The sequence below is a fragment of the Leopardus geoffroyi genome, chromosome B1, assembly GCF_018350155.1.
Source record: "Leopardus geoffroyi isolate Oge1 chromosome B1, O.geoffroyi_Oge1_pat1.0, whole genome shotgun sequence".
In the NCBI taxonomy this organism is placed as follows: Eukaryota; Metazoa; Chordata; class Mammalia; order Carnivora; family Felidae; genus Leopardus; species Leopardus geoffroyi.
The window spans coordinates 53,611,583-53,638,655 of NC_059327.1; the positions used below are offsets into that span (position 1 = coordinate 53,611,583).

At 36.3% G+C, this 27,073-nt stretch overlaps 1 protein-coding gene across 2 annotated transcripts in view; it reads left to right on the top strand.

Annotated features, from left to right (window-relative positions):
- Positions 1–27,073, top strand: part of GLRA3 (glycine receptor alpha 3) — a 200,957-nt gene that overhangs the window by 120,144 nt on the left and 53,740 nt on the right. For both annotated transcript variants that reach the window (XM_045462605.1, XM_045462614.1), the window contains exons 4-5: positions 616–839; positions 11,552–11,634. In XM_045462605.1, coding sequence (XP_045318561.1) covers positions 616–839; positions 11,552–11,634 — 307 coding nt within the window. The remainder of the gene's footprint in view (positions 1–615; positions 840–11,551; positions 11,635–27,073) is intronic.

Consider the following 27,073-nt stretch of genomic DNA (forward strand, 5'->3'; position numbering starts at 1 on the left):
TAGTCTAATTGGGAAAACTCTTCAGCCAAATCTTCTTAAAGGATTACCGGCAATAATATTCCTCTATTATTCTCCTCTTATTTCAAATCACCTTTTATTTTTCCCAAATCACCTGTTTCATGGAACTCGCTGCTATATTAAACATGAGAAAATGTGTCTTCATTGTAAAGAAGTATATATAGTAATTTTTAGAAGACAGCTTTCAAGAAAATTTCACTAAATGCATTCTGGATGCTATTGGATATTTATGAAAAGAAATGGTTCTAGAAAATAAATGTGATGCTGAAAATATTTTACCTCAAGTGTCTAATAGCAACCTAACATTTTATTCTGACAAACCAAGTTAAATTTGAATGGAATGGCAAAATATAGGCATGATGAAAGTGTACTCCTCTGTGGCCTTTTCTTTAGAGACATCTAGATCACTAAAACATGGGCAAAGCCTTGTAACTTAAACAACTCTTGTCAGTGGTAATGAGTGAGGATTGTGAGGTATGAAAGCTCACAAGGAGGTCAGTGACTTTTGCTAAAATTCAGAGGCATCCAAAGAATAGCACATAAGATTCTAAAGTTTTTAAAGCAGGTTTTTTTCCCCCTTTCTTTCTTCTGTCATAGGATTACAGAGTCAATATCTTCCTTCGTCAGAAGTGGAACGATCCTCGCCTTGCATATAGTGAATACCCTGATGATTCTTTAGACCTAGACCCTTCCATGTTGGACTCCATTTGGAAACCTGATTTGTTCTTTGCCAATGAAAAAGGTGCCAACTTTCATGAAGTTACTACAGACAATAAATTGTTAAGAATTTTCAAGAATGGAAATGTTCTTTACTCAATAAGGTGAGTCATAGATTTAAAATAGTTGATTTCAGTGAAATGCAGTGTTATTGTTTCTTTCTTTTTTTTTTTTCTTTTTATGAATGTTTTGAGATTTTTGAGTAAGGGCTACCATTGTTCTGCTTGAGTTCCTCTATTATACCATTTCCCAAATGTGTCTAATCACCAATAATAGACCCAAGTTCCAGATCTAGGAACTGTATAATTCTTAAAAAATCTATATTTTTAACAGCCTCTTAATATCAGCCAAATTGGTGGGTAGTTTAAAGGTAAACTGAATGGTAGATGATTCATACATTGTGATTATATTTTTATGAATGTATACTTCCTTTAAATATTTATAAGTGAAGGAATATTTGGATTTGCTCATTTGGGATTCATTTTCCATAAATTATCTTTCAGGTATTTGTATTTTTGTTTTAATATCCTTGGGCTTCTCTGTTCATCCTTTAGAAAAGATCTTATTTACATTTTATTTATTATGCATTTCTAAGAAAACTATGTCGCTTTTAAAAAAGAGTACCAAAGCATAACAATAATTATTACCAAAACTTAAACACTAATATTAAAATTTCTTGACTACTGAACTTTGGAGCTCATTCAACTTTGTCTATTAAATATCAAATAAGTGTAAATTCAATAAATAACAACTTGAAAGGATATATGTGGTGATTTGTGTCACACCTGAAAAATATTCTAAAATAAATGATTATCTTAAAACTTCCATAATTATTTTCTTTATTTAGTTTATATATGGACATTTCATTGTTTATATCAAGTCTTGTTGGATATGGACAATTCATTACAGATTGCTTGCATTCATTTTTTAAATTTTTAAAACTTTTTTAATGTTTATTTATTTTTGAGAGACAGAGCACGAGCAGGGGAGGGGCAGAGAGAGAGGGAGACACAGAATGTGAAGCAGGCTCCAGGCTCTGAGAGGTCAGCACACAGCCTGATGTGGGGCTCGAACCCATGAACCATGAGATCATGACCTGAGCCGAAATCAAATGCTTAACTGACCAAGCCACCCAGGCACCCCTAGATTGCTTACATTCTTGTAATATTTTGGGGAAAGTTAGGAAATGATTCTGAGTTGCGTCTTTTGTCTTTCAGTATGAGTTCAGATGAAACAGATGATGTCTATCAGGCTCCTAGTTTTTGTTTGTTATACTCTGGCTCACATAAACAGACTAACTTCACTTTTTATGAGTTGTTTTTAGAAATCTCACAGGACTTTAAAATCTTCAAATGGCTAACAGTTTCTTTATTAACAAGAGTTGTGCTATTTGTCACTCAATTTACAAATGAAACATCTGCGATGTTTCATGACAGATTTGGCTTTCCTGCTTGTTTAAAGAATGTTCTGGCAGACCTGGCTTATTGAATTTATCCATAAATGAACAGATCCATTTATCTGTACTTCCTACTAAAACAAAAAATAAACTGAATAAGGAGTAAAAATGGCATTAACACACAGGAGGATGAAAGTAACAGGAAAGAAGACAGTGACAGATGAGCGATGATGACATATTTTAGGAAGCTTCAAAATGAATGCACTTGTGAAAACTGACTTAACAGAGCTGAAACCTAAGCTACCAGGGGGAGCCCAAAAGGAAGAAAATAATATCCTCACACTTTCAGAAATGTAAGGCAGCCCAGACTTCAGAAAGTAAGAGCTAGAAAAGAAATAAAAGGACAACAATTGATTTAAACTTTGTAGAAAGAAGACTGAGATTTCTTTTTCAGAAAATTATTTTAATGTTTATTTATTTTTGAGAGAAAGACAGAGACAGAGTATGAGCAGGGGAGGGGCAGAGAGAGAGGGAGACACAAGATCTAAAGCAGGCTCCAGGCTCTGAGCTGTCAGCACAGAGCCCAATGCAGGGTTTGAACTGACGTACAGTGAGATCATGACCTGAGCCAAAGTCGAACACTTAACCAACTGAGCTACCCAGGCGCCCCAAAAGGCTGAGATTTCTATTCCTGATCTTCTTGCACTTGTCCTTCAGAGTAGAAATTGCCTTTTTGCCTTCTGAAGTGGGCAGAAAGCAGGACAGAAAAAAAATCTTGGAGAGGTTGTGCCAAGAGCTTCAGGAGTAGGGACTTCAGGCATGGGTGGCATCTATCATGTGTCATTGTACTAAAAAAAATAGAGATTACATGAGGCTTGCACACTGTTGGTGAAACTCTTGTTCTCCCTAAGATGCTGAAAGCCAGTTCTAAACTTCTTTCATTGAGTAGTAGTAGTCAGAAGAATACACCTCTGGAAAAAGATCTATAGATGCTGACAATTGGAGAACCACAAAGGAAAAATCTGTGCAGCCATGTTTTATCCTACAGTTGAGACCATTACTCAATGAACCATCCACTACTAACTGAGTTCCAAATAGTTTTTATTGCCTCATTCTTAAATAAAAACAGACAAAGAGACCATTCTATAATATTAACAATAATCTAAAATTTAAAAAAAGAAGCAGAGGCTAGAAGAAACATACAGAGAAAAATAAAGAGAAAAGAGGAGAAAGTTAAAGAAAAAGGATTGACTCAAGAGAAAATGAAGAGAGCAGAAGAGACCATTAAAAAAATTCATCTCTAGGTAGATTAGACAATTGCATGCATGAAGTAAGATCCTTCTAGGACAGGAATAAAAGGAGTCATTCAGAGCATAACAGGAGCAAATAGTAAACCAAAGTTTTTCACTTTGGTGAAAAGAATCAGTAGAGCATTTGGAAGATGAAGTGAAGAAATCTCCTAAGAAGTTATATCAAGATACACAGAAGTAGAAAAGAAAGAATATGAAAATCAGAACATCGATACAGAGGATTACTATCTGATTAGAATGAAAGAATGGAAGAAAATAGAGGTTCCCATGAAAAAAAGGAATTGATAGATTAGCTGCTATATTAACCATTGAGAGGGACTTCGTTGCTCTGATAGGAAGTGTGTTGAATTTGTAGATCTGATAGGGAATTTGTTGACTATTAAGATGAGACAATTATTAGTACTAAGGAAAGCAACATGCTACTCAAGAGTTAGAGCAAACTACCACACGTAACCATGAACCTAATTACATGTTCATAGCACGTAAGCACTGAATATTAATTTAACCATAAATATTTACTTAACTAAATTTTGAGTATTATGGGAGAGTTAAGTGCGTGGAGTGTGGTATAAAAGAATTTTTTTTTCCTTACAGGAAATGGATAATTTTACAAATTTAAAAACCAAGCATAGTATAATAGCAATTTGGATATATGACTATAAATCTTAGTGGAGTATCTAAAGAAAGGCTGCCTCTGAGAAGCTAGAACTGAACCAGGGGTAAGATGGGTGGGACAAAAATATAACTGGTGTTTTTATGCTTTCTATACTCTTTGAACTTTTTCAATGATATCCATGAATTATATTGATAATTTTTAAATGAAGTACTTTTCAAGTGAGGCCCTTGGGGCCAGAAACATGACCCTTTCTTAGATTGTCAAAGTTGGGATTTGGTTTTACTCTACTTATAAAATTAGCCTTTCACTTATTTTATGGATGCTGACAGAAGACGCAAGACTCTGAGTCAGAGACAAACGAATGTATTACTCACTGTTAGCAAGTAACACAAGCGTCAGCAAATTTGCCTAACTGCTCCGTTGCCCTCAAATTTTACTGGGGTGATGAACCAGGCACTGATGGGTATCACGCACACTGTGTGTCCATGACACGGCTGTGGCACACTGAGTTTGGGGAATCCACTGGCTTTATAGCAAGCTGGAAGCAAGCCTTCTCTTTGTCTAAAGGAACAACATGGTCTCATCTCTCAAAATTAGCAGCTGTATGGACAACCCTGAGAAATGGCTCAGGTAAAAGAATAGTCAGGGCCTGCAGTCTTGGCACATACCCAGCAAGTCGTCCAAGGAGGACTGTCTCTCCCAAGCCAGGTCCCGGCTCTCTGATTTACCAGCTGTGATGTAGGGCAAGTCTCTGGCTGTGAAAGGCTCATTTTTCATATATGCATGATAGTGAAAATACTGATTACCTTGAGCCTGAAATAATGTATGTAAAGCACCCAGCAGAGTTCTAGGCATACAATAGACAGTGAAGTCATTTTTATCTTCCTCAAAAAAATACCCTCCCCCCAAATGTGCAAGTTCTGGTATTTTCCAGAATCTGTCAATGAACACTGTATGGACACTTGCAAGTTATTAATGTAAGTCTCCATCTTGTCAATTGTAAAGTGAGGATGGCAAAATCCTCACAAAATAATGGAAGCACATCAGAGGCAGTTTAATGTTATCTACTGCTTACTTTACTAATACATACGATTAGGTACTCATCCAACCTTACTGCTTATATTACAGGAGCATTATTTTCATTAAAAATCAAATAATGGATGGAAACCATTTTGACAATAAATTTCATATACTGAAAAAAAATAAAATTAAAATTAAAATTAAAAAAATCAAATAATGGGAAGAAATTTTATATCAATAATGCTATGCACAGTGACTTGCCAAAGATCCTAACACGATTTCAACTTTCATTTAAAGTAAATATAATCGGGGGCTCCTGGGTGGCTCAGTCGGTTAAGCATCTGACTTTGGCTCAGGTCATGATCTCATGGTTCGGGAGTTCAAGCCCCACATTGGACTCTGTGCTGATGGCTCAGAGCCTGGAGCCGGTTTCGGATTCTGTGTCTCCCCCTCTCTCTGCCCCTCCCTTGCTCCTGCTCTGTCTCTCTCTGTCTCTCAAAAATAAATAAGTGTTAAAAAAAATTAAAAAAAATAAACTAAATATAATCACTCTTTCTTTGAAATTCGGTTGTGAAAGGAATTAAGGTTTACTTATACAATATGTATTTTTTGAACATTAATTTTTACTAGAAAAGGCAAACTTATCAACAGATGCTTTTTACAGATGTTGTTTATTCAAGGGTAATCAATTTACAATACCATAAAATAGCTGTTGTAAGAAGAATTTTGCATGTGTGTGATTATGCATATTTCTCTGAAGAGGTCCTTAGCTTACATCAGCTTCCTTAAGTAACCATCAATAATACTGAGATTTCACTGGTGGTGGATTGATAAGCTTTATAATCATCTCTAAAATCAAATGACAACAAATTCCAGATTAGAACACTAGTTAGAATCTCCCTTCTAGTGCTCCAGCAATCCAATTTCTCCAGAAAGTTTTTGACCTTTATAGAATCATAAGAAACTACCAAAACACTCAAGTAAATATATAAAATTAATGGGGGAATTCCTTATATTTTCTAAAGTTTAATTACATTTCTCTGATTTTTTTGAAAGAATTATTTATGCATCTTCTACTTTATTTTTTTAATGTTTATTTATTTATTTTTGAGAGAGAGAGAAAGAGAGAGAGAGGGAGACACAGAATCTGAAGCAGGCTCCAGGCTCTGAGCTGTCAGCATAGAACCTGACGCAGGGCTCCAACCCACGAACTGCGAGATCATGACCTGAATCAAAGTTGGACACAACTAACTGAGCCACCCAGGTGCCCCTGTTATCTTTTACTTTAAATGTAATAATTAATACTGACTGAAATATATCATTTCTTGCATTATATAAATATAAAATTTGAAAAGTCATATTAATTAGAGAACTCATTTTCATGAAAAATGTTTCAATGCCTTTGAAAGGCAGTGTACTTAGAGGTTAAAGTTCTAAGAGGTACTTAGATCTGGACTCCCAGAGTTGTAAATTCAGCTCTATAATTTCTTCCTTGTAATGTCAGGTGAGCTGACCTGTTAGTTTCCTCATCTCTAAAATAAGGATAATACAGTTTATCTGTCTTATAAACTTGTAGTAAGGACTAAGTGAGTTGAGAAATAATGTAAAGTATTTAAAATTGGACAGCAACATACACAAGAATGAAACTGGACCACTTTCTTACACCATACACAAAAATAAACTCAAAATGAATAAAAGACCTAAATGTGAGACAGAAAACCATCAAAACCCTAGAGGAGAAAACAGACAACAATCTCTTTGACCTCAGCCACAGCAACTTCTTACTCCACATGTCTGCGAAGGTAAGGGAACAAAAGTAAAAATGAACTATTAGGACCTCATCAAGATAAAATGCTTCTTCACTGCAAAGGAAACAATCAACAAAACTAAAAGGCAACCAATGGAATGGAAGAAGATATTTGCAAATGACATATCAGATAAAGGGTTAGTATCCAAAATCTATAAAAAACTTACTAAACTCAACACCTGAAAAACAAATAATCCAGTGAAGAAATGAGCAGTAGACACGAATAGACACTTTTCCAACATCCAGACGGTCAACAGACCCATGAAAAGATGCTTGACATCACTCATTATCAGGGAAATACAAATCAAAACCACATTGAGATACCACCTCACACTGGTCAGAGTGGCTAAAATTAACAACTCAGGAAACAACACATGTTGGTGAGGATGTGGAGAAACAGGAACCCTGTTGCACTGTTGGTGGGAATGCAAACTGGTGCAGCCACTTTGGAAAACAGTGTGGAGGTTCCTCAAAAAATTAAAAACAGAACTACCCTACAACCCAGCAATAACACTACTAGGAATTTATCCAAGGGCTACAGGAGTGCTGATTCATAGGGTCACATGTACTCCAATGTTTACAGCAGCGCTTTCAACAATAGCCAAATCATGGAAAGATCCCAAATGTCCATCAATTGATGAATGGATAAAGAAGATCTGGTTTATAGATGCAATGGAATACCACTTGGCAATGAGAAAGAATGAAATCCTGCCATTTGCAACACCATGGATGGAACTAGAGGGTATTATGCTAAGTGAAATAAGTCAGTCAGAGAAAGACAGAGACCATATGTTTTCACTCATATGTGGAACTTGAGAAACTTAACAGAAGACCATGGGGGGAAGGGAGAAGGGAAGGGTAGTTTCGAACAAAAAGGGAGGCAAATCCAGAAGGACTCTTAAATACAGAGAACAAATTGAGGGTTAATGTGGGGGCAGGGGAGAGGGGAAAAGGAGTGATGGGTATTGAGGAGGGCACTTGCTGTGATGAGCACTGGGTGTAGTATGTAAGCGATGAATCACGGGAATCTACCCCCATAAGCAAGAACACAGTATACACTGTATGTTAGCTAACTTGACAACAGATTATATTAAAAAAAAGAGTAACAGAGAAACTAAAAAAAAAAAAAAAAAAAAAAAAAAAAGATATGTTAAAAGAAAACCAATTAATAAAAATCATACCCCCAAGGGGCGCCTGGGTGGCGCAGTCGGTTAAGCGTCCGACTTCAGCCAGGTCACGATCTCGCGGTCCGTGAGTTCGAGCCCCGCGTCGGGCTCTGGGCTGATGGCTCAGAGCCTGGAGCCTGTTTCCGATTCTGTGTCTCCCTCTCTCTCTGCCCCTCCCCTGTTCATGCTCTGTCTCTCTCTGTCCCAAAAATAAATAAACGTTGAAAAAAAAAAAAAATCATACCCCCAAAAAAACAAAACAAAACAAGATAAAATAAAATAAAATAAAATAAAATAATAAAATAAAATAGTGTCTACTACATAGTGAGTACAATAGATATATTACCTATTATGATATTATAGACAATATTGCAAAACCGATAATTAATCAAGAGGTGTTCTTATAAAAGTAAATTAGAAATATTAGGAACTAATAAAAATACTTATCAGTATGGGGCACCTGGCTGGCTCAGTCGGTTAAGTGTCTGACTTCGACTCAGCTCATGATCTTGCGGTTCATGCATTCGAGCCCCGCATCAGGTTCTGTGCTGACACCTTGGAGCCTGGAGGCTGCTTTGGATTCTGTGTCTCCCTCCCTCTCTGCTCCTCCTCTGCTCGTGCTTTGTCTCTCTCTCAAAAATAAAGAAATATTTAAAAAAGTTTTTAAAGGAAATTAAATAAATAAATAAACATTAAAAATGTTTACAAATACTTATCAGTCTCATAAAGAGCCAAAAATGGAGTCAGAAAAGATGTGTTATTGTTTTTATATATACTTACTCAATGTTTGAGATAGACACCTAGGCAATGCTTATTCAAAAATGGACAATACCTCAGTTTTAATCAGGTCAGCTGTTTGTCATAGATTATAGTCATCTTTTTTAACATTACTACTTCACTAAGCCAAGACTTTTTAAGAGAAAATAAAAAACACCATATCCTGTTTATGTGTCTTGTCTCAGAAAGAGAACCTCGTGTCCTCTCTTACACAAGAAGATATTCATTTCCAAAACAGTAGAATGTGATTAATTGCCTTTTGATTTAGTTTTCTTTTGATGTGGTCAGAACGTATCTTTAATTTATATGTCATGTTTTAATGAAGAAATTCAGAATCACACCCACCAAATTGACATGTATTTTTTTAATCCATATGTTGTTAAAGACATCATTGTACAGTACTTTCAACAAAGGAATGTCAATAAACAGATGTTTTTCAGGATATGATTTATGACAGAAGTTCTACAAAGTGTGTTTTTCTTTGCCAAGTAATTCCTTTCAAGCCCTTCTTTTTAAAAGAATTATGTAATGTTTCTCATTTTATGCCAAAAAAAATAGCCAGGATATGAATTTGACATCACATGCATGGTGAGAGCTTGGAAAAGATTCTAAGAATGCTACTCACTCTCATACAAAAGGTCACAGAATTAATCCTCCAAGCCAACATTTGAAACTGGCCATCCAGAGAGCCTTGGAAGTTTGGAAAATTAATGTGCATGTGTTCAAAATATACTTGTGCGTACACTTCTAATAAGCCCCATGGCAAGACAGAGAACATTGTGTCCACCTGATTTTACAATTGCCTTTTGAAGAGAGATCTTTGTAGATCTACAGGATCCTACTTCCAGGATCGCTTAACCTAGCTGAGCCAGGAGAAAACAGCTTTTGAAGAGTGGACGGTATGAATTATTTTAGTGTTCTAGGGACTCTGACTTGAAGGGATCGTCAAATGATCCTCCTGGGGCTCTAAAAAAATCAACAGCTTCACATGTCTGTCCATTTATATCTCTCAAATTATGTTAATTGGACCTCACCAAGAGTATTCACTGTAGAACATGCATTATTATAACTTTATGTCCGGGGTCTACATGAAAATGCCAGTTTGGAGAACGTGGTTACATTTAGTAGTGCTGCTGATTATTTCTTGTTAAAGCTTAAATAGGCTTTATGCGTGATTTCATTCAGCCATCTTTTCGCCCATCATATATAATTCTGGGGAAGGGTAGATGGAGCAGTCTGGAGCAGTAGAATATACTAGTAATCCTTAATAACTGATATCTATTGAGTGCTTACTATGTGTCACGATACTTGTCTAAGCACTTTACATGTATTAAGTCATATATGTTCACAAGGTTTCTCCAGAGCAAGTTCTATTGCTACATTCATTTTGGACCAAAGAACTCTGAAATATAGTGAGGTGAAATAATCTACCTACTGTCACAAAGTTTAGGCAAACAAATCCACCTGAAATGCTCACTGACATGCTGAATTTCAATGGGAATACTTTAAAGAAAGGGGCTGGCTAGAGAGTTCTCAGGTAAGAACTGTATTTGAATAAACTTGGGTTTGTTTGTTTTATTCCTCTGGTCCAAGAACTACAAATACTTGGTAATCCTTTAAAATTATTTTTGTCATTGGAGCGCCTGGGTGGCTTAGTCAGTTAAGCATCCAACTTTGGCTTAGGTCATGATCTCACAGTTTGTGGGTTCGAGCCCCGCATCGGGCTCTGTGCTGACAGCTCAGAGCCTGGAGCCTGCTTCAGATTCTGTGTCTCCCTCTCTCTGACCCTCCTCCGCCTGTGCTCCATCTCTCTCTCTCTCTCTCTCTCAAAAATAAGTAAGCACTAAAAAAATATAAAAAAAGATTACCTTTGTAATATACTTTTCCGATTATATATATATATATATATATATATATATATATATATATTTGTGAGTGATGAATTATCTGGAATACCAACATGCAAATACTTTCTGGAAGGGAAATGTGGGCAGAATGCTGGTCTGTGCCATCAAGTCATCTCACTTTGTGCGAAGCCAAATTCAAAGTTTGTTTTGGTGAGCATAGGATTATGTCACACATGTTCTAGAGGACCATTTCTTGACCCTTGTAAGACCTGGTGAAACCCCCTAGTCCTACGGCAAAAGACTCTTAACACCTAGAACTTTCAAGTCTTCTAGATTCAGAGATTTTTTTTCCTCTGATATTACTGCTGCATGTTTATGGACCACTTCTTCGATGTTACAAAGATGACCAACTGAAAGTTGTCACGTAGGATTGCTTCTCGGCACCCTGTTCTTCCAATTCCCCGGATATACTTGCCTCCTCAAATATACTATACAGGTGATCTTGGGAACTATGCCTTTCGGCATTTTGGTATTAATTTTATAGAAACCACTCAAATATCTTTTTGAGGGTCTTTTCTGGAAATATAGATCTTTAGTAGACATCTATAGCATTCTGTAAAGGAATAAATGAATGATCAAAATAAATAAATGTGATTTGATATTTAAATATACAGCTTTTCTCCTCCCTGAAAGACAGATTTATATAAAGGTACAGCTAGCTATTCTATAGTAAATAACATACCCAAGCTGGAACAATTTTATTTGGATACTTATTAGTCATTCACCAAAGATTGTTTCCCAGTTGTACCCTGAACAGCAGAATAGTAGTATGATATCATAAATTACTTTTAAAAATAATTACTTTGAACTCTTTCAGATTGACATTAACACTTTCTTGTCCAATGGATCTCAAGAATTTTCCAATGGACGTGCAAACATGTATAATGCAACTGGAAAGTTGTAAGTATGAACAGCTTACTTTTTCTGAGCACTTTAAAAAGTGTAGTAAATACAAATTTTAATGGATTACGTAATTTATAATTTTGTAATTGTTTTTGTCAGATATTTACTAAACAGGCATGTTATCTTTCACAGCATATTGAAAGTGATGTCTATCAACACATGCAGTCTATACTATTATAAATAAATTGAGAAGCTAGAAATAACATTTTTAGGCTTGAAAAAAAGCCATACCCCTATACAAATTACCAAAGGTAAAAAAATATAATAATCATTAAAGACAAACCACCATTTTTCCTTGAGTGCTTGCTATAGGCCAAGCATTTTGCATATGTTATTTTCAATACTCACAAAAAAGATATTGCTGTCCCCATGTTTCCATATGTCAAAGTGGCCATTTTGAGAGCTTGAGTATTGTGTTCCAATTTATGGAGGTGGTGACAGCAGACCATCTGGTTCCCAAGCTTATGCTTACTTTGAACCGTTTTGCCACCACCCAGCTAATATTTATTCAGAGTATACTCTGCTGGGTATGTGATATATGTTATCTCAGAAGAAGGAAAATTTCTCACATTTTATCAGAGATTTAGCCAAGTTTACAACCATTCCTTTAAATTTTGTCTTGCAAAGTGGATCCATGTACATCACTGATTAATGTTAACATATAAAAATTTCAAGTTTTTCTGTTTCTCTGAACTTATCTATAGAATCAGCCCAAACTTAGGGGCATCTGGGTGGCTCGGTCGGTCATGTCTCCAACTCGTGGTTTCAACTCAGGTCATGATCTCATGGTTAATGAGTCTGAGCCCTGCATCAGGGTCTGCGCTGACAGCACAGAGCCTGCCTGGGATTCTCTCTCTCCCTCTCTCTCTGCCCCTCCTCTGCTCTCTCTTTCGCTCAAAATAAATAAACTTTGAAAAAAAGACAGAAAGAAAAAGAATCAGCCCAAAGTTAATTGTTTTTCAGTGTTCAATGCCATAAAAAAGGAATCATTGTGTAATCTTTTTTATGTGGTACTGGGGAAAAAAAGTTTGTCTGATGGATTCCTTGAGGAGAATTTGAAGGTGAGTCTCCAGATTTGCCGGCCTCAGAGGCAAGGTTTGTAGTGTGGCGGATCCGTCACTAGATGGCGAGCCTACTTCATGGGGGAATGTGGCCATGTCTCTTCTTGAAGCAAGAAAGTGGAAATCTCTCTTTCTTCATAACTCCTTCTTGTTAAATTTAAATGCATTGCTTTTATAAATAGTTCTTAAATTGTAAGCATTCGCAGGAACAAAGTTAGTTGGGAGTGCTATTTAGAAATCGAAATGGGGAGGGGCAACAAAAGATTCCCAGAAGTAGAGCAGTGGATACCATGAAGGCATTTTGAGGCTAGGCTGATTCTGTATCTTGGTTGCAAACAAAATGACGTACACAGAAGGGTATCAGGAAAAAAATCATATGCAAAATATCTAAGACAAATGACTGCCCTAATTACTAAACCAGACATGCTGGATGTTACCTGATGAAGTTGTGGGGTGATGGGGGGTTCATAGGGTCCAGAGCCAATAGCCAAGAAAGAATTCTTGAAGACATCTTTGGTGCAGAAAGGCGATTTTATTAAAGCAAGGGGACAGGACCCATGGGCAGGAAGAGCTGCATGGGGTCATGACCAGTAACTCATTGTATACCCTCAGGTTGGGAGGGGGTCAGGGATAGAGTAAGTCTCTAAGGAATTTTGGAAACACGTTTCCAGGACCCTGAGGGTCTAGCTGTTGCTGGGGAAACACCATTTATTACCGTTTAATACTACCTCAGTCATGAGATCCTTTAGATATATATCTGGGGCCATAAGCTTGGAGTATGATTGCCAGCATATATCTTGGGGCAGTTGAGATAAAGGAAGTTGACTTACAGGATCCTCCAGGTTGGGATAATGTTGAGCTAAGGTTCTCTTTTGCTCCCAGCAAAGTGTCATCCTTGAGGCAGCTGAGCTCCTAAAGGGAGGTCACTCTGCCAGTCTCAAGGACTTGTCAATGGGCTATGGGCAGTAAGGGAATTTAATTTTCCATTTGCCTTAGTTTCCCACATTACCATGGCAAGTACTTTAACCCCTTTTCTTTGTTCTTGGGCAGCCAGGAGTGTTTGAGGAATAGCACACAGATCCCACCTGGGGTTGGGGGTGCTAGCTTGTGCTTTAACCTTCAGCCTGCCTCATGCTCCCTTGTCATTATCCAATAAGCAGGAGGAGCAGTTCAGGAGTTAGGAGCAAGAAAAGGATTTGCTCAATATTATGCTTTTAATGTTCTTAAAAATTCTGTCAGTCAAATGAACCACAGTTATTTAAGAAGGTTTCATAGGGTGCCCGGTGACTCAGTTGGTTGATGTCCGGCTTCAGCTCAGGTCATGATCTCATAGTTCATGAGTTTGACCTCCACACTGGGCTAGCTGCTGTCAGCACAGAGCCTGCCTCGGATTCCCTGTCCCCGTCTCTATCTGCCCCTCCCCCACTACCACTCCCTCTCTCTCAAAAATAAATAAACATCTTTTTTAAAAGAAGTTTTTATAATATTCAGAAAAAAAAAAAGAGAGAAGAAGAAAAGTAGGGACAAAGGGGGATGATGTGGAAGGTAGAAACAATAGAGGTTGATACTCTAAGGGAGGCAAAATTTTATCTTTACCCTCTTATCCTTTTTCAGCTGGGCTTGAGAATTAAACAGATATAACACAGATTAACAAGAGAAAAGGATACAAATTTTTTTAATGTAAGTTTTATGTAATGTGGGATTCCTCAGAATGAAATGAAGACTGAGAAATGGCAAAACCTAAATGTTTTATAGCAGGTTGAACAAGGAGAGGCCATTGTGCAAAGGTAACTAAACTATGCAGGGGGAGCTCGAAGAAGATAAGAATTATTTTAACGAGGTCTGTACAGAATTCTCTGGGCTTTGATTCCCTACTGAAGAATGTTTCTTTTTTCCTGGTATAGGGAACACATCTTTCACATGAGTTTTTATCTCCCGTTTTCAGGGAAAAAAGGGAGGGAGGGGATTAGAGTGTCCTTCTGGCATTGGCTATTTTTCAAGCATCTTTAGCTCAAAATAATCCTTGTGCTAACGTGGCATATTTGGGGGCGGCAAGAGGCTACCACCCTTCATTTGCTTTGACACAAAATGGAGCAGAGTCTCTAGGAGCAGATGAGCTCAGAGCTTAGGTAAATAGAATCATACTAGAAATATTAACAGAGAAAAAAAGTAGGATGAGAAATAAATGTGGAAGGGAATATTAACAAATCTCATCTTCATATATTAGAGGTTTGGGGAATTTAGCTATAGAAAGCCAAAAAGGAGGAGTTAGAAGTGGGGAAACACTATTAAAAGCCATATAGGAAGTGGTTCAAACAGTAAGATAAAATTTCTGAAGGAGGATAGAGAAGGAAACAAAGAAGAAAGGACCCTATAGAAATGCCTGCATTTAGAGGTTGTTGGAAGGACTTCCAGTCAAGGGATGGTCCTAGAAAGCAAATTAAAATCAGTATCATTCGATCTCAAAAGAAACTGCTGAGATCTGTTTAACAGCATCAAATGCTACCAAAAAAAAAAAAAAAAAAAAAAAAAAAATTAAGGCAACTGAAAACAGAGCCATTGTTATTTATGACAAAGACAAATGTGGTTAGAATGGTGAGGATCAAATCTGGATTCGAAGTTTTATGTGTTTTTTTAAGTCCATGATGAGAAAGTGGGAGTGGTGAGTAACATCTATGACTCCGTGAATATTAGTTACTAAAGAAAGATGGGAAAGAGTACAGTGCCTGAGGGATAACTGGGTCATAGGAATTTCTTTTTTAGAGTAAGGAAAGCATACTGGGCTATTTTGCAGAACAAAAAGCTGACATAACAGGACCTTTCATTGTTTCTGCTTTTCCCAGAACATTTCCAAATCAATCAAAAACTCTAAGTGGGAAAACAGAGCCTCCTGTCCCCTCCCTCTTGTTTCGTATTTCCTTTATCAGGAACGAATAGTTTGCCTCACATGTCATTAAACACTTCCTGCTCCCTTATTAAACATTAATCAAGCTCACAACAGAGATACTGTTTATCAAACTTCTTTAGCAGATGCTAAGAAAATCTTGTCAAAGCAGAAGCTACTGAAGTCAAGTCCTTCAAGATACTTTTCGTGAACTCTTTTAGAGCAATCACTCACCTTTTTTTTTTATTTTAATAACTGTTTAAAGTGACAAGTTAATCTGCTGGAAAGCAAGAGCTATAAGGAAACCAGTGTCTTTTATTGATTGAATTCTGACTGCAAAGGAGAAAAAGAAAGCAAATTGGGTTGAGAGGCATAGAAAAGGAGCAAAAAAGACACATAATTTAAAGGCAAAGGTTTTTTTTTTTAATATTTATTTTTTGGGTGGGAGAACACAAGTGGGAGAGGGGCAGAGAGAGGGGGACAGAGGATCCAAAACGGGCTCTGTGCTGACAGTCTGATAGAGTTGATCCCAATGTGGGGGCTTGAACTCACAAACTGTGAGATCATGACCTGAGACCTGAGCTGAAGTCAGATGCTCAACTGCCTAAGCCACCCAGGTGCCCCAAAGGCAAAGGGTTTGTGTGTGTGCGTGTGTGTGTGTGTGTGTGTGTGTTGTTTTGTTTTAATAATCTTGGATTGAGTTCTGTGTATGGTGTCAGGTAGAGGGGTTGCCAAAGCTTCGGTGTGATTTTATCTATGTGTCTATGTATCTATCTTTCTATTGGTTTCAGAAGTAGAATTTAGTGATTTGTCACTTACATGTAACACCTAGTGCTCAACACAAGTGCCCTCCTTAATTACCATTACCCATTTAGTAAAGGCAAAGGTTTTAATGGTCTGTAATGATCCACTTTTCTTAAATTCAATGAATGTTCAATAATGTCTGTCACTGGTCAGGATGGTCTTAAGTGACCTGAGCAATGTTCATTCATCTAAGAGTCAGCTGGAAAATATCTATGAAGTATCATATTCCACACAACACAACATACATAAAGCACAAAAGTCCCTGTTTCTAAGGACCTGGAGGACCAGTTGAGGTGTTCTTCCTACAAATGATAAGTATATGTTCATGGATACTGTTAGCACAAGAGGAAAAGTGACTAAGGGAAGAGCAGTGCTGAAAGTGAATAAAATACTCAGAGAAGTATATTTTGTCTAAATTCGCAATGACCTCACACCCCTAAAAGTGTATATTCACGACTTGGATTTAAAATCCTGGGTCACACACAATTCCTAGCATTTGGAGAAGCAAGTTACTGAAAGAGGTGGGCAGGAAGAGGCCTGGGGAAGAGAAGTCCTGTGATAGAAACTGATGAGATAAATAAATAAATAAATAAATAAATAAATAAATAAATAAATGTATAAGCCAAGGGTAGCATGAAAGGGAATAAATAACTTTCAAGCCAGAACTAAAAAATACTGATTCATTAGCTAGAAAATGGAAAAGGAGAAAAATGAAAGAAATTAAAATATAGTATAGAGGAAGCATAGAAAAAGAGCAAAAAAAGCTTTCAATGCTACCATAATTAAAACAAATGCAAAGGTTAAATTAACATAGCAAAATAGGGATTCTCAAACTAGATGTTAACAAATATTAAGACCCAACAATATGTTGTCAACTAAACACTTTTTAAAACCATTATGCAAAAAAATTTGGGAAAAAAAGACAGAAAAAATGTCTATCTAGAAATGTTTCTTAAAAAATTCCCAGATAATAATTTCAATATCAGAAAAAAATAAGTATAGAAAAAAAATTATTGGACACAAATGCTTGAGTAACATGTTGATAAAGAAATCATACATGAAGAAGCTGTAATAATTATAAAAACATCTTCCCTATGACTTCCAAATACATAAAGCAAAAGCAGGCAGAACTACAATTAAAAAAATAGACAAATCAGTAATTTACTTGAAAGCACAGGTATAAATATTGGAACAGAAGCAATTTAAAGATAGATAAAGAGAAACTCATTGTTTTAGCATGCAAGAACATTTACAAAAATGTTACAATTACAAAATCCACAAAGGAAGCTTTAATCAATTCCTAAAAATCAACACATGATGGACTGTGATCTCTCTCTAAAATGCAATATGACTAACTACAATATAAAGTTGCTATAAATTATATTCCAATAATTATTACATATTACTATGCAATGGTAGATCTGGAAACCGATAGCATTTAGTAAGTGACTTTTTGTTTAAAGAAATAAAGGAGATTGTTGAGCTCAAAATCCTGTAAAATAAAATGGATCTTTTATTAAAAAAAGAAAGAAGGAAAGAAAGAAAGAAAGAAAGAAAGAAAGAAAGAAAGACAGAAAGAAAGCAAGAAAGAAAGAAAGAAAGAACTTCATACTAACAACCATGGAGCTAAGGCTTTTATTCAAGAAGACGAAAAAGGAATAATAGAGCATTCAAAGAATCACATAAAAAAACCTAAAACTGGTGCTTTGAAAGGTCTAAGAACCTAGGAGAAACTCTTCAAAGAAAAAAAGAAATTAGGTTGCATATAAGAGATGCAGGGTGGAGAGAAGAAAATAATAGTGGGTCCACTAGATTGGAAACAATACAAGAAAATCATGAGCACCTCATCTTTTCCAGTCATATCTACTGATCAGACATTAGAAAAGAACCTGAGGCAAAAGCTGTATTTGAAAAAGAGAATGAAAAGAAATCCATACCCTGTGGATAGCTAATGTCATCATAAATTAACGAGAAATTCAAAGACCTGAGACAATAATGAGAAAAACAGAACATTTTGAGGACTTTTTCAATGACTTGCATAAAGAATTAAGCATAAAGACAATTCAAGTTTTCTTTTAATCACAAGGATTAAGTGTTGCTTCAGTTACATGAGTTAGAAAAGAGTCGATTCATGAAGAAAATAGTGCAGAAGCTGACTTCTGCTTAAATATGCTGTGTTTCTTGTAAAAATACATAACTTCACCAGAAATTTATTTTAGATTCCTGGATGTTTTGGAATGCAGCCTGAATAAGAAATGGTTGTGAAAATATAGACAAATAAGATTGGCAATATTGCTTGGAGACGTGAAGATAAACGAGATTCCTGAAGGTAGTCTTAAAAATAAAGAGCAAAGGGGCCACTTGGGTGGCTCAGTGGGTTGGCGATCTTTGCAGTTCCTGAGTTCAGGCCCCACATCAGGCTCTCTGCAGTCGTCCTGGGGCCCACTTCAGATCGTGTGCCCTGCCCCTCTTTCTCCCTCTCCCCCACTTGCGCACCCTTGTTCTCTCTCAAAATTAAACATGAAAGGAAGAAAGAAAGAAAGATAGAAAGAGCAAAAGAGAGGAAAAGAAGATAGCATCATTGAGTATAATGAAAATTGGAGGACGAACAGAAAAGGTAAAACAGAGAAAGTCACTGAAAACTCTGTAACATTTTAACATGTGTTTCCTAGAGATTGTTTTTCAAATATTCTTATTCTATTCGTGGAACGTACATTCATGTAGCACTCGCGCTGAACTTCAAGAAAAAATAGAAAACCAAAATTACCTTTTTTCAATATTTAACTATAAATAGAAATGTCTTAGCTGCAATTCAAATGGTGTTTATCATAGTGATTCATTCTGCTGCCATTTAAAATCAACATGAACTAACCACAGTAAAACTGCACTTTATCCTTAGAGTGACCTAGAAAGCTGAATCTCATCACTGAGAATTCCTCTGAAGCCAAAGGAAAGAATGGTGCCCCATGTATACAGGCACACTTCATTTTATTGTGCTTTTACTTGATCGTGCTTTGCAGACATTACGTGTGTTTTACAAGTGGAAGGTTTGTGACAGCCTGCATCAGGCAAGTCCATCAACACCATTTTTTCCAACAGCATTTGCTCACTTTGGGTTCTGGATCGTACTTTGATAATTCTCACAATATTTCAAACTTTTTCATTATTACTGTGTTTTTTACAGTGATCTGTGATCAGTGATCTTTGATGTTACTAGTGTAATTGTTTTGGGGCTCCACGAGTCACACCCATATAAGACAGTGAACTCAGTCAATAAATGTATGCGTTCTGACTGCCCCACTGAGCAGCCATCGCCCCATCTCTCTCCCTCTCCTTGGGCCTCCTTATGTTCTGAGACATAATGAAATTAGGCCAATTCATAACTCTACAGTGGCCTTTTAGTGTTCAGATGAAGGAAAAATTCATAGATCTCTCACTGTATTTATTTATTTAAAAGTTTTTTTTTTTTTGAGAGAAAGAGAGAGAGAGAGAGAGAATCAGAATCCCAAGCAGGTTCTGTACTCAAACTCAGGAACCATGAGATCATGACCTGAGCTGAAATCAAGAGTTGGACATTTAATTGCCTGAGTCACCCAGGTGCCCCCACATATCTCTCACTTTAAATCAAAGCTAGAAGTGATTAAGGTTAGTGAGGAAGGCATGTCAAAAGCTGAGATAAGCTGAAAGCTAGGGATCTTAGGCCAATTAGCCAAGTTGGAATGGCCCATTAGCCAATAACAAGGAAAAAGTTTGAAGGCATTCAAGAGTGCTATTCCAGTGAACACAAATGATAAGAAGGCAAAATTGCTTTACTGCGGATGTGAACAACGTTTGAATGGTCTGGATAGAAGATCAAACCAGCTACCACATTCCCTTAACCCAAAAGGTGTTCCAGAGGAAGGCCCTAACTCTCTCGAATGCTGTGAAGACTGGGAGAGGTGAGGAAGCTAAAAAAGAAAAGTTTGAAGCTAGCAGAGTTTGGTTCAGGAAATTTAAGGAAGGAAGCTATTTCTATCACATCAAAGCACAAAGTCAAGCAGCAAGAACTGATGTAGAAGCTGCAGCATGTTATCTAGACGATCTAGCTCAGACAATTAATGAAGGTGGCTACACTAAATAACAGATTTTTCGTGTAGAGGAAACAGCCACTTATCGAAAGAAGATGTCATCTAGGATTTTCCTAACTAGAAAGGAGAAATTAGCTCCTGGCTTCAAAGTTTCAAAAGACAGGCTGACTCTCTTGTTAGGGGCAAAGTTAGCTGGTGATTTTAAGTTGAAGTCAATGCTCATTGACCACTCCAAAAATCCCAGGGCCCTTACGAATTATGCTAAATCTACTCTGCCTGTGCTCTAAATGGAACAACAAAGCCTGGATGACAGCACATCTGTCTACAGCATGGTTTACTGAATATTTTAAGCCCACTGTTGAGACCTACTGCTCAGAAAAAAAGATTTGCTTCCAAACAGGACTGCTTATTGACAATGCACTTGGTCACCCAAGAGCTCTGTGAGAGATGGACAGTGAAATTAATGTTGTTTTCAAGTCTGCGAACATGACATGCATTCTGCAGCCCATGGATCAAGGAGTAATTTTGATTTTCAAGTCTTATTTTTAATAAGCACATTTTGTAACACTATAGCTGCCATACTTAGTGATTCCTCTGATGGATCTGGGCAAAGTAAATTATAAACCTAGAAAGGATATACCATTCTAGGTGCCATTAAGAACATTTGTGATCCATGGGAAGAGGTGAAAATATCAATATGAACAGGAGTTTGGAAGACGTTGATTCCAACCCTCACGGAAAATTTTGAAGGGCTCAAGACCTCAGAGAGGGAAGTCACTGCAGAAGTAGTAGAGAAGCAAGAGAACTAGAATTAGGAGTGGAGCCTGAAGACGGGGCTGAATTGCTGCAAGCTCATGATCAAACTTGAAAAGGTGAGGGACTCTTTCTTACGGATGAACGAAGAAAGTGGTCTCTTAAGATGGAATCTACTTTTGGTGAAGATGCTGTAAAGACTGTTGAAATGACAACAAAGGATTGAGAGTATTGCATAAATTTAGTCAATAAAACAGCAGGAGGGTTTGAGAGGATTGACTCCAGGTTTTTGGTTGTTGTTGTTGTTGTTGTTTTTAGTTTATTTATTTTTGAAAGAGAGAGAGAGCACGTGCAAGCAAGGAAGAGACAGAGAGCGAGGGAGACAGAATCCCAAGCAGGCTCCATGCGGTCAGCAGAGAGCCTGATTCAGGGCTCAGTCTCACAAACCGTGAGATCATGAGTTGAGTTGAAATCAAGAGTCAGACACTACACCCACTGAGCCACCCAGGAGCCCCCCCCCCCCAGTTTTAAAAGAAGTTCTGATGTGGGTAAAATGCTATCTAACAGCATCACGTGCCACAGAGAAATCATTGGTGAAAAGCAGTCTGCCGATGCAGCAAACTTCATTGTTGCCTTATTTTAAGAAATTGCCACAGCCCCCCCAATCCTCAGCAACCACCACCCTGACCACTCAGCAGCCATCAGTGTCAAGGTAAGACCCTGCACCAGCAAAAAAGTTTATGACTCATTGAAAGCTCAGATGATGGTTAGCATTTTTTAATAATAAAATATTTTTAAATTAAGGTAGGTACAGTGTGTTTTTTTAGACTTAATGCTATTGCCCACTTAATAGGCTATAGTATAGTATACACATAACTTTTATATGCACTGGGAAGCCAAAAAATGATTTGACTAGCTTTATTGCAATATTTGCTTTATCACAGTGGTCTGGAACGGAACCAATAATATATCTCTAAGGATGCCTGTAGGTTCCAAGTTCGACGCAGGGCTTGAACTTCTGAACTGCGAGATCATGACCTGAGCCAAAGTTGGACGCTTAACGGACTGAGCCACCCAGGCGCCCCTAATCCTTTCTTTTTTTAATTGGCTGTAGGAAATAAAACACAAAGCTATCTCTTCAAAAGACAAGTTTTTATTGATATCACAGTTTTATTTATAAATGCATTTTGTCTGTTTGCTTCACAAATAGCTAATCTGTGAGGGAAGGAAACACAGCCATATTATGACTTAGACTGTGCCCCTGAGGGATTGACTGTAGAAATTGATGTGCAGGAATAGGGGTGAGACCAAAATGAAAGATTTAATTTTCAGCCTTTGATTTATACCATAAGGAAATTTCAAAATTGACAGGTTTCCCAGGCAAAGTAAGGGATGGAGGATATTTTTAATCTTTGTAGAATATTGAGTAATAATTTCCTAGACTCGTAATAAAGCTTCATTTTTTGTAAAAAGCCAAAGATGACATGGTGTATATAATCTGTCACTATATCAATAAAAGATCTAATTCCTGATTTCCTATCTAAAGACGAATGTTGGCAACAAAACAGGAAAACCTCACCAGTGTGAAAAAGCTAAAGAAATTTTAATTACTCAGGTTAGAAAAGAAAATACAAGGAAATAATTCAGGGAGGAAAGGGCCCTTTTCCACAAGGAACAGCCTAAATCCCTAAAACTATAGGAAAAGATATTCTTAAGGTCAACTTAAAAAAAAATTAGACACAAATTGTAAGAAACTTTCAAAATACGCTTTAATGGGGTTTTTGGATGGAAAGATCTAAAGACAGATGGGAAGTTTTTGTTATTTAGTTTGCAGATTCATTTCAAAACCACATCTGATATGATGCAGATTGGTTACTCTGGAGACTATTTAAGGAGTTTGGTGAAGATTTCTCACAATTATTTCCTAATGATCTCTACTGTTTTCAAGCTCTTTCATAATTTAAAACAGTGTGGATATTTTTCAAAATAATGCTATGCCTTTTGCCTGGCTAGTTAGAGATACAGATGGTTCTTGTTTTTCCGAGTATTTATTACTGAAGCCTCTACAGTTACAATGTTAGTTAGAAAGCAAGTTTTCCCTGAGACAAAAATATTCATTGATGAACTAGCTACTCATAAAATTACTTCCCACTTAAACATTATTGCACCCTTTTAACACCGTGACTATTCTGTCTCAGTCTGTCCTCATCTTTCTAATTTGACTTTGCTGATTATCAGATATTCTAAACACATGACAATAAAAAAAAAAGATGGTGTAGTTGTGTCTTACAAAAAGATGATATCACAGTGGTTGTATTATCTTTTACATATATTATTTGATTTAATCCTAAGTGCAACTTAATGAGATAGGTTTTATTATTTTTTTTATTGTAAAAATCAGCAAATGAAGGTTTAGAAAGGTAAAGTGACTTTCCCACAGTCACACAACTATCAAGTGGACAGAGCAAACTTCTGTGAATTAATAGCTCACAAATTTATAACAAGCATTAGTTCTTTTTAAATCTAGTTCTAGTAGCCAAAATACTAGTAGAATAATTGCTATAGGTTAGTTTACCAGAGAGTCTTAGAGAAAGTGTAATTATTAAGATAATTTAGCAGGCCTATAACTTAAACGAAACCACATATAACAACCTGGTTAACGGTGAGATTATTCGAAATAATGCACAAATTATAAATAAAAATGTTTTAGTTAAATACATTTTGACATAGCAGTTGTTCCTTGTCAAGTCAATAAAATTTACTTGAGTAATATTCCTCCTGGCAATAATCAGCAAACATGTGCCAAGAGTGAGCATTTTCTTCCTCTTGTTTTTTACATTCCAGCTGCTAGTTAAGGACATCAGCGTTTGCAAGCTGTGTCAAACCGAGAAATCTCAGTCTCTCTCTCTCTCCTTTATTTGACTGAGAAAGCTGGGCCAAATGTGATTCTAGGTCACTTAAAACTGAACGTGAATCTATAGTTTATTTATAACTCTCAAAACGGATTTCAACTTAAATATATTGTCAGTCACACCTTCCCTTTGAATAAGTATTTCTTTTACATACTACTATAAGGTATTAAACAATATCCTTTTTCTTTTATTTTCCTGTAGTCTTTTGAACTGTTTTTTAAATAACCAAAGGTTATTTGATTTTTTTTTTTAATGATAACATAATACATCTAAATGATGTCTTCAAAACCGGCACGTTTATACTGGGAAATTTGAACAAAAGAGACTGAAAAACAAAAACATGTTTTAGCCTCAACTGAACAATCCTTTCTTACTAGTGTTAACCAGTTTTGTCGTGACCCCTCTTCTTTTACTCTGTGTGTGTGTGTGTGTGTGTGTGTGTGTGTGTGTGTGTATACACACACGGGCTATGTGTACGGTTATAAATGTTTCATGAACGTGTAATATAGCTGGGAATCTCAATTTCTAACTGATCCACCATGAGGTTTACACCCAAGTAGCTTCCATATCATATTATTTGAGGGAACAAAAAGATTTTAGAACAAAGCCTGAAGGCTGAGTAAATGAAGATAAGAACTGATTGGAAGGTATGGCTGAAACGTTGTATCCCCGCAACAAAGGAAAACATCAAAGTATGATGATGCCAGGAGAACTGGATTTTACCAGCCTCAGATTTTGTTGGATGTGAAGGTACAGCCCCGCAGAGCCATGGTGAAACATCCTGAAGTGGAGGGTGGAAAGGGTTGAAAGTGGCGAAATGACGTCGGTTCATGTGGTCTTCCACTCATTTCTTCTCATTGCCATAAAGGCGCTAAAGCTCCTCCCTATTATCAGGGTAACCTATAACTTCTTAAAATGGGGACACTTAAAAGACTAAAGGAAAGGCACCACAGATATTGAAATTATTGTATTTTATAATAGTTATTAACTGACAGGTTTTTTTAGAATGTTAATGGGTAAATTAAATAGTCCTAAACTATTTCTTTTTAAAATCTATCTTTTCTGAGGTGCCTAGGTGGCTCCATCAGTTGAGTGTCAGACTCTAGATTTCTGTTCAGGTCATGGTGTCAGGGTCTGAAGATGGAGACCTACCTCTGGCTCTGCATGGAGCCTGCTTGAGATTTGCTCTCTTGCTCACTCTGCCCTGCCTCCACTTGTGCTGGTGCCCTCTCTCCCTCTCAAAATAATAATAGTAATAATTAATAAAGTATGTCTTTCTAAATAAATATATGCATTTACATATTATGTATATTTATTATATATATAAATGTATAACATACATATAAATATATATATATTAAAGAGAAAACCAAAATAATTGGAATTCTTTTTAAAGTTGCAATTTTGGTATTAAATTTGAAAGTGTTAACACTATCAGTTGACCTTGCCATATAATATAATGATTTCAATGACAAAATATTCTCTATAGTTGAGGTAGCTACAATACTTGATAAATTCAGAGCTTGATTTTATGTATTCTATATTGATATAAGTAACTATTTCAGCCATATATATTTTTTTTTTCAACGTTTATTTATTTTTGGGACAGAGAGAGACAGAGCATGAACGGGGGAGGGGTAGAGAGAGAGGGAGACACAGAATCGGAAACAGGCTCCAGGCTCTGAGCCATCAGCCCAGAGCCCGACGCGGGGCTCGAACTCACAGACCGCGAGATCGTGACCTGGCTGAAGTCGGACACTTAACCGACTGCGCCACCCAGGCGCCCCTTTCAGCCATATATTTTTATAGATATTGTCTTTGTCTTGAATAAGAGGGGTTTTTATCAATAAATATCTTTTTTAGGACAAAACTCAGTCAAATTAATTGTTTCTACCTAGGAATCTTTTTTAATTTTTTGTCTAATTTAGATTGGGTGTATATGTCTTCTCAATTCCATTTCCATTTCAGTATAAGTTATACAATTAAAAACAAGCAGTCTATCAATATAATCTTCCCATTCCAAAACACAGCCATCAAATTCCAATAAAAAAATAGTGCATGTCATTTAAGATTTTATTATTTTTTCCTTTATATTATAGGGATTAATCTCAAGATATTCCTGCATAGAAATTTTATTTTTATAATTACCATTTCTAAAAGCTTCAAAATCCAAAATTTTAGTGTTCCATTCTTAAAATAATTTGATTAAATATTTCCGACTGATCTTAAACAACTGCAACCAAAATTTAGAGAACGTATTTATCAAAAGTTCAATACAATTGCAGAACATACACGATTTACAAAATACTTCTTCAAATGTTCATACTTCTTAAAAATTTCCCAGATAACAAGCAGTAAATAGAGAAGGCATGTTGTGCCATAATCAAATGTAATTTTTAATTCTTCGTCAGCTTTGTCAGATACAAGTCATAAATGTTAATGACTACTGCTACTCTTTCATTGATAGAGTGTAAGAGTTTATGGATATAAAATAAATCATATATGCATCATAACTAATTCCAAAAACGCTGCAGCTCCACAGAATTCTTTTTTTTTTCTTTTAAGTTATGCTGTGCTCACCTTAAGTGCAACTAACATGTCTTACCGCACATCACTATTACAATTCCATTGACAGTATTCCCTATGCTGTACCTTTTATCCCTGTGACTTACTGGCTTTTTTACAACTGTGATGAATTCCAACAGAGATTTTATTCAGCTCTATCATAAGCAAGTGACATTTATTTTCAATGTTGAACTTTTTAAGTGAATTTAAGAGAGACTTCTCAATGGAATTTACAATGACATTACATAGCTCATCTTCAACAAATGTAATTCCAAAAGCTTTACTTTGATTACAGAATTAGATTTAAAAATTAATTTAAAATTAATTTAACCAATTTTCTCTTTAAAGTAGGAAATGATACTGAAACAAGCCTCACATCATTTCATTGCT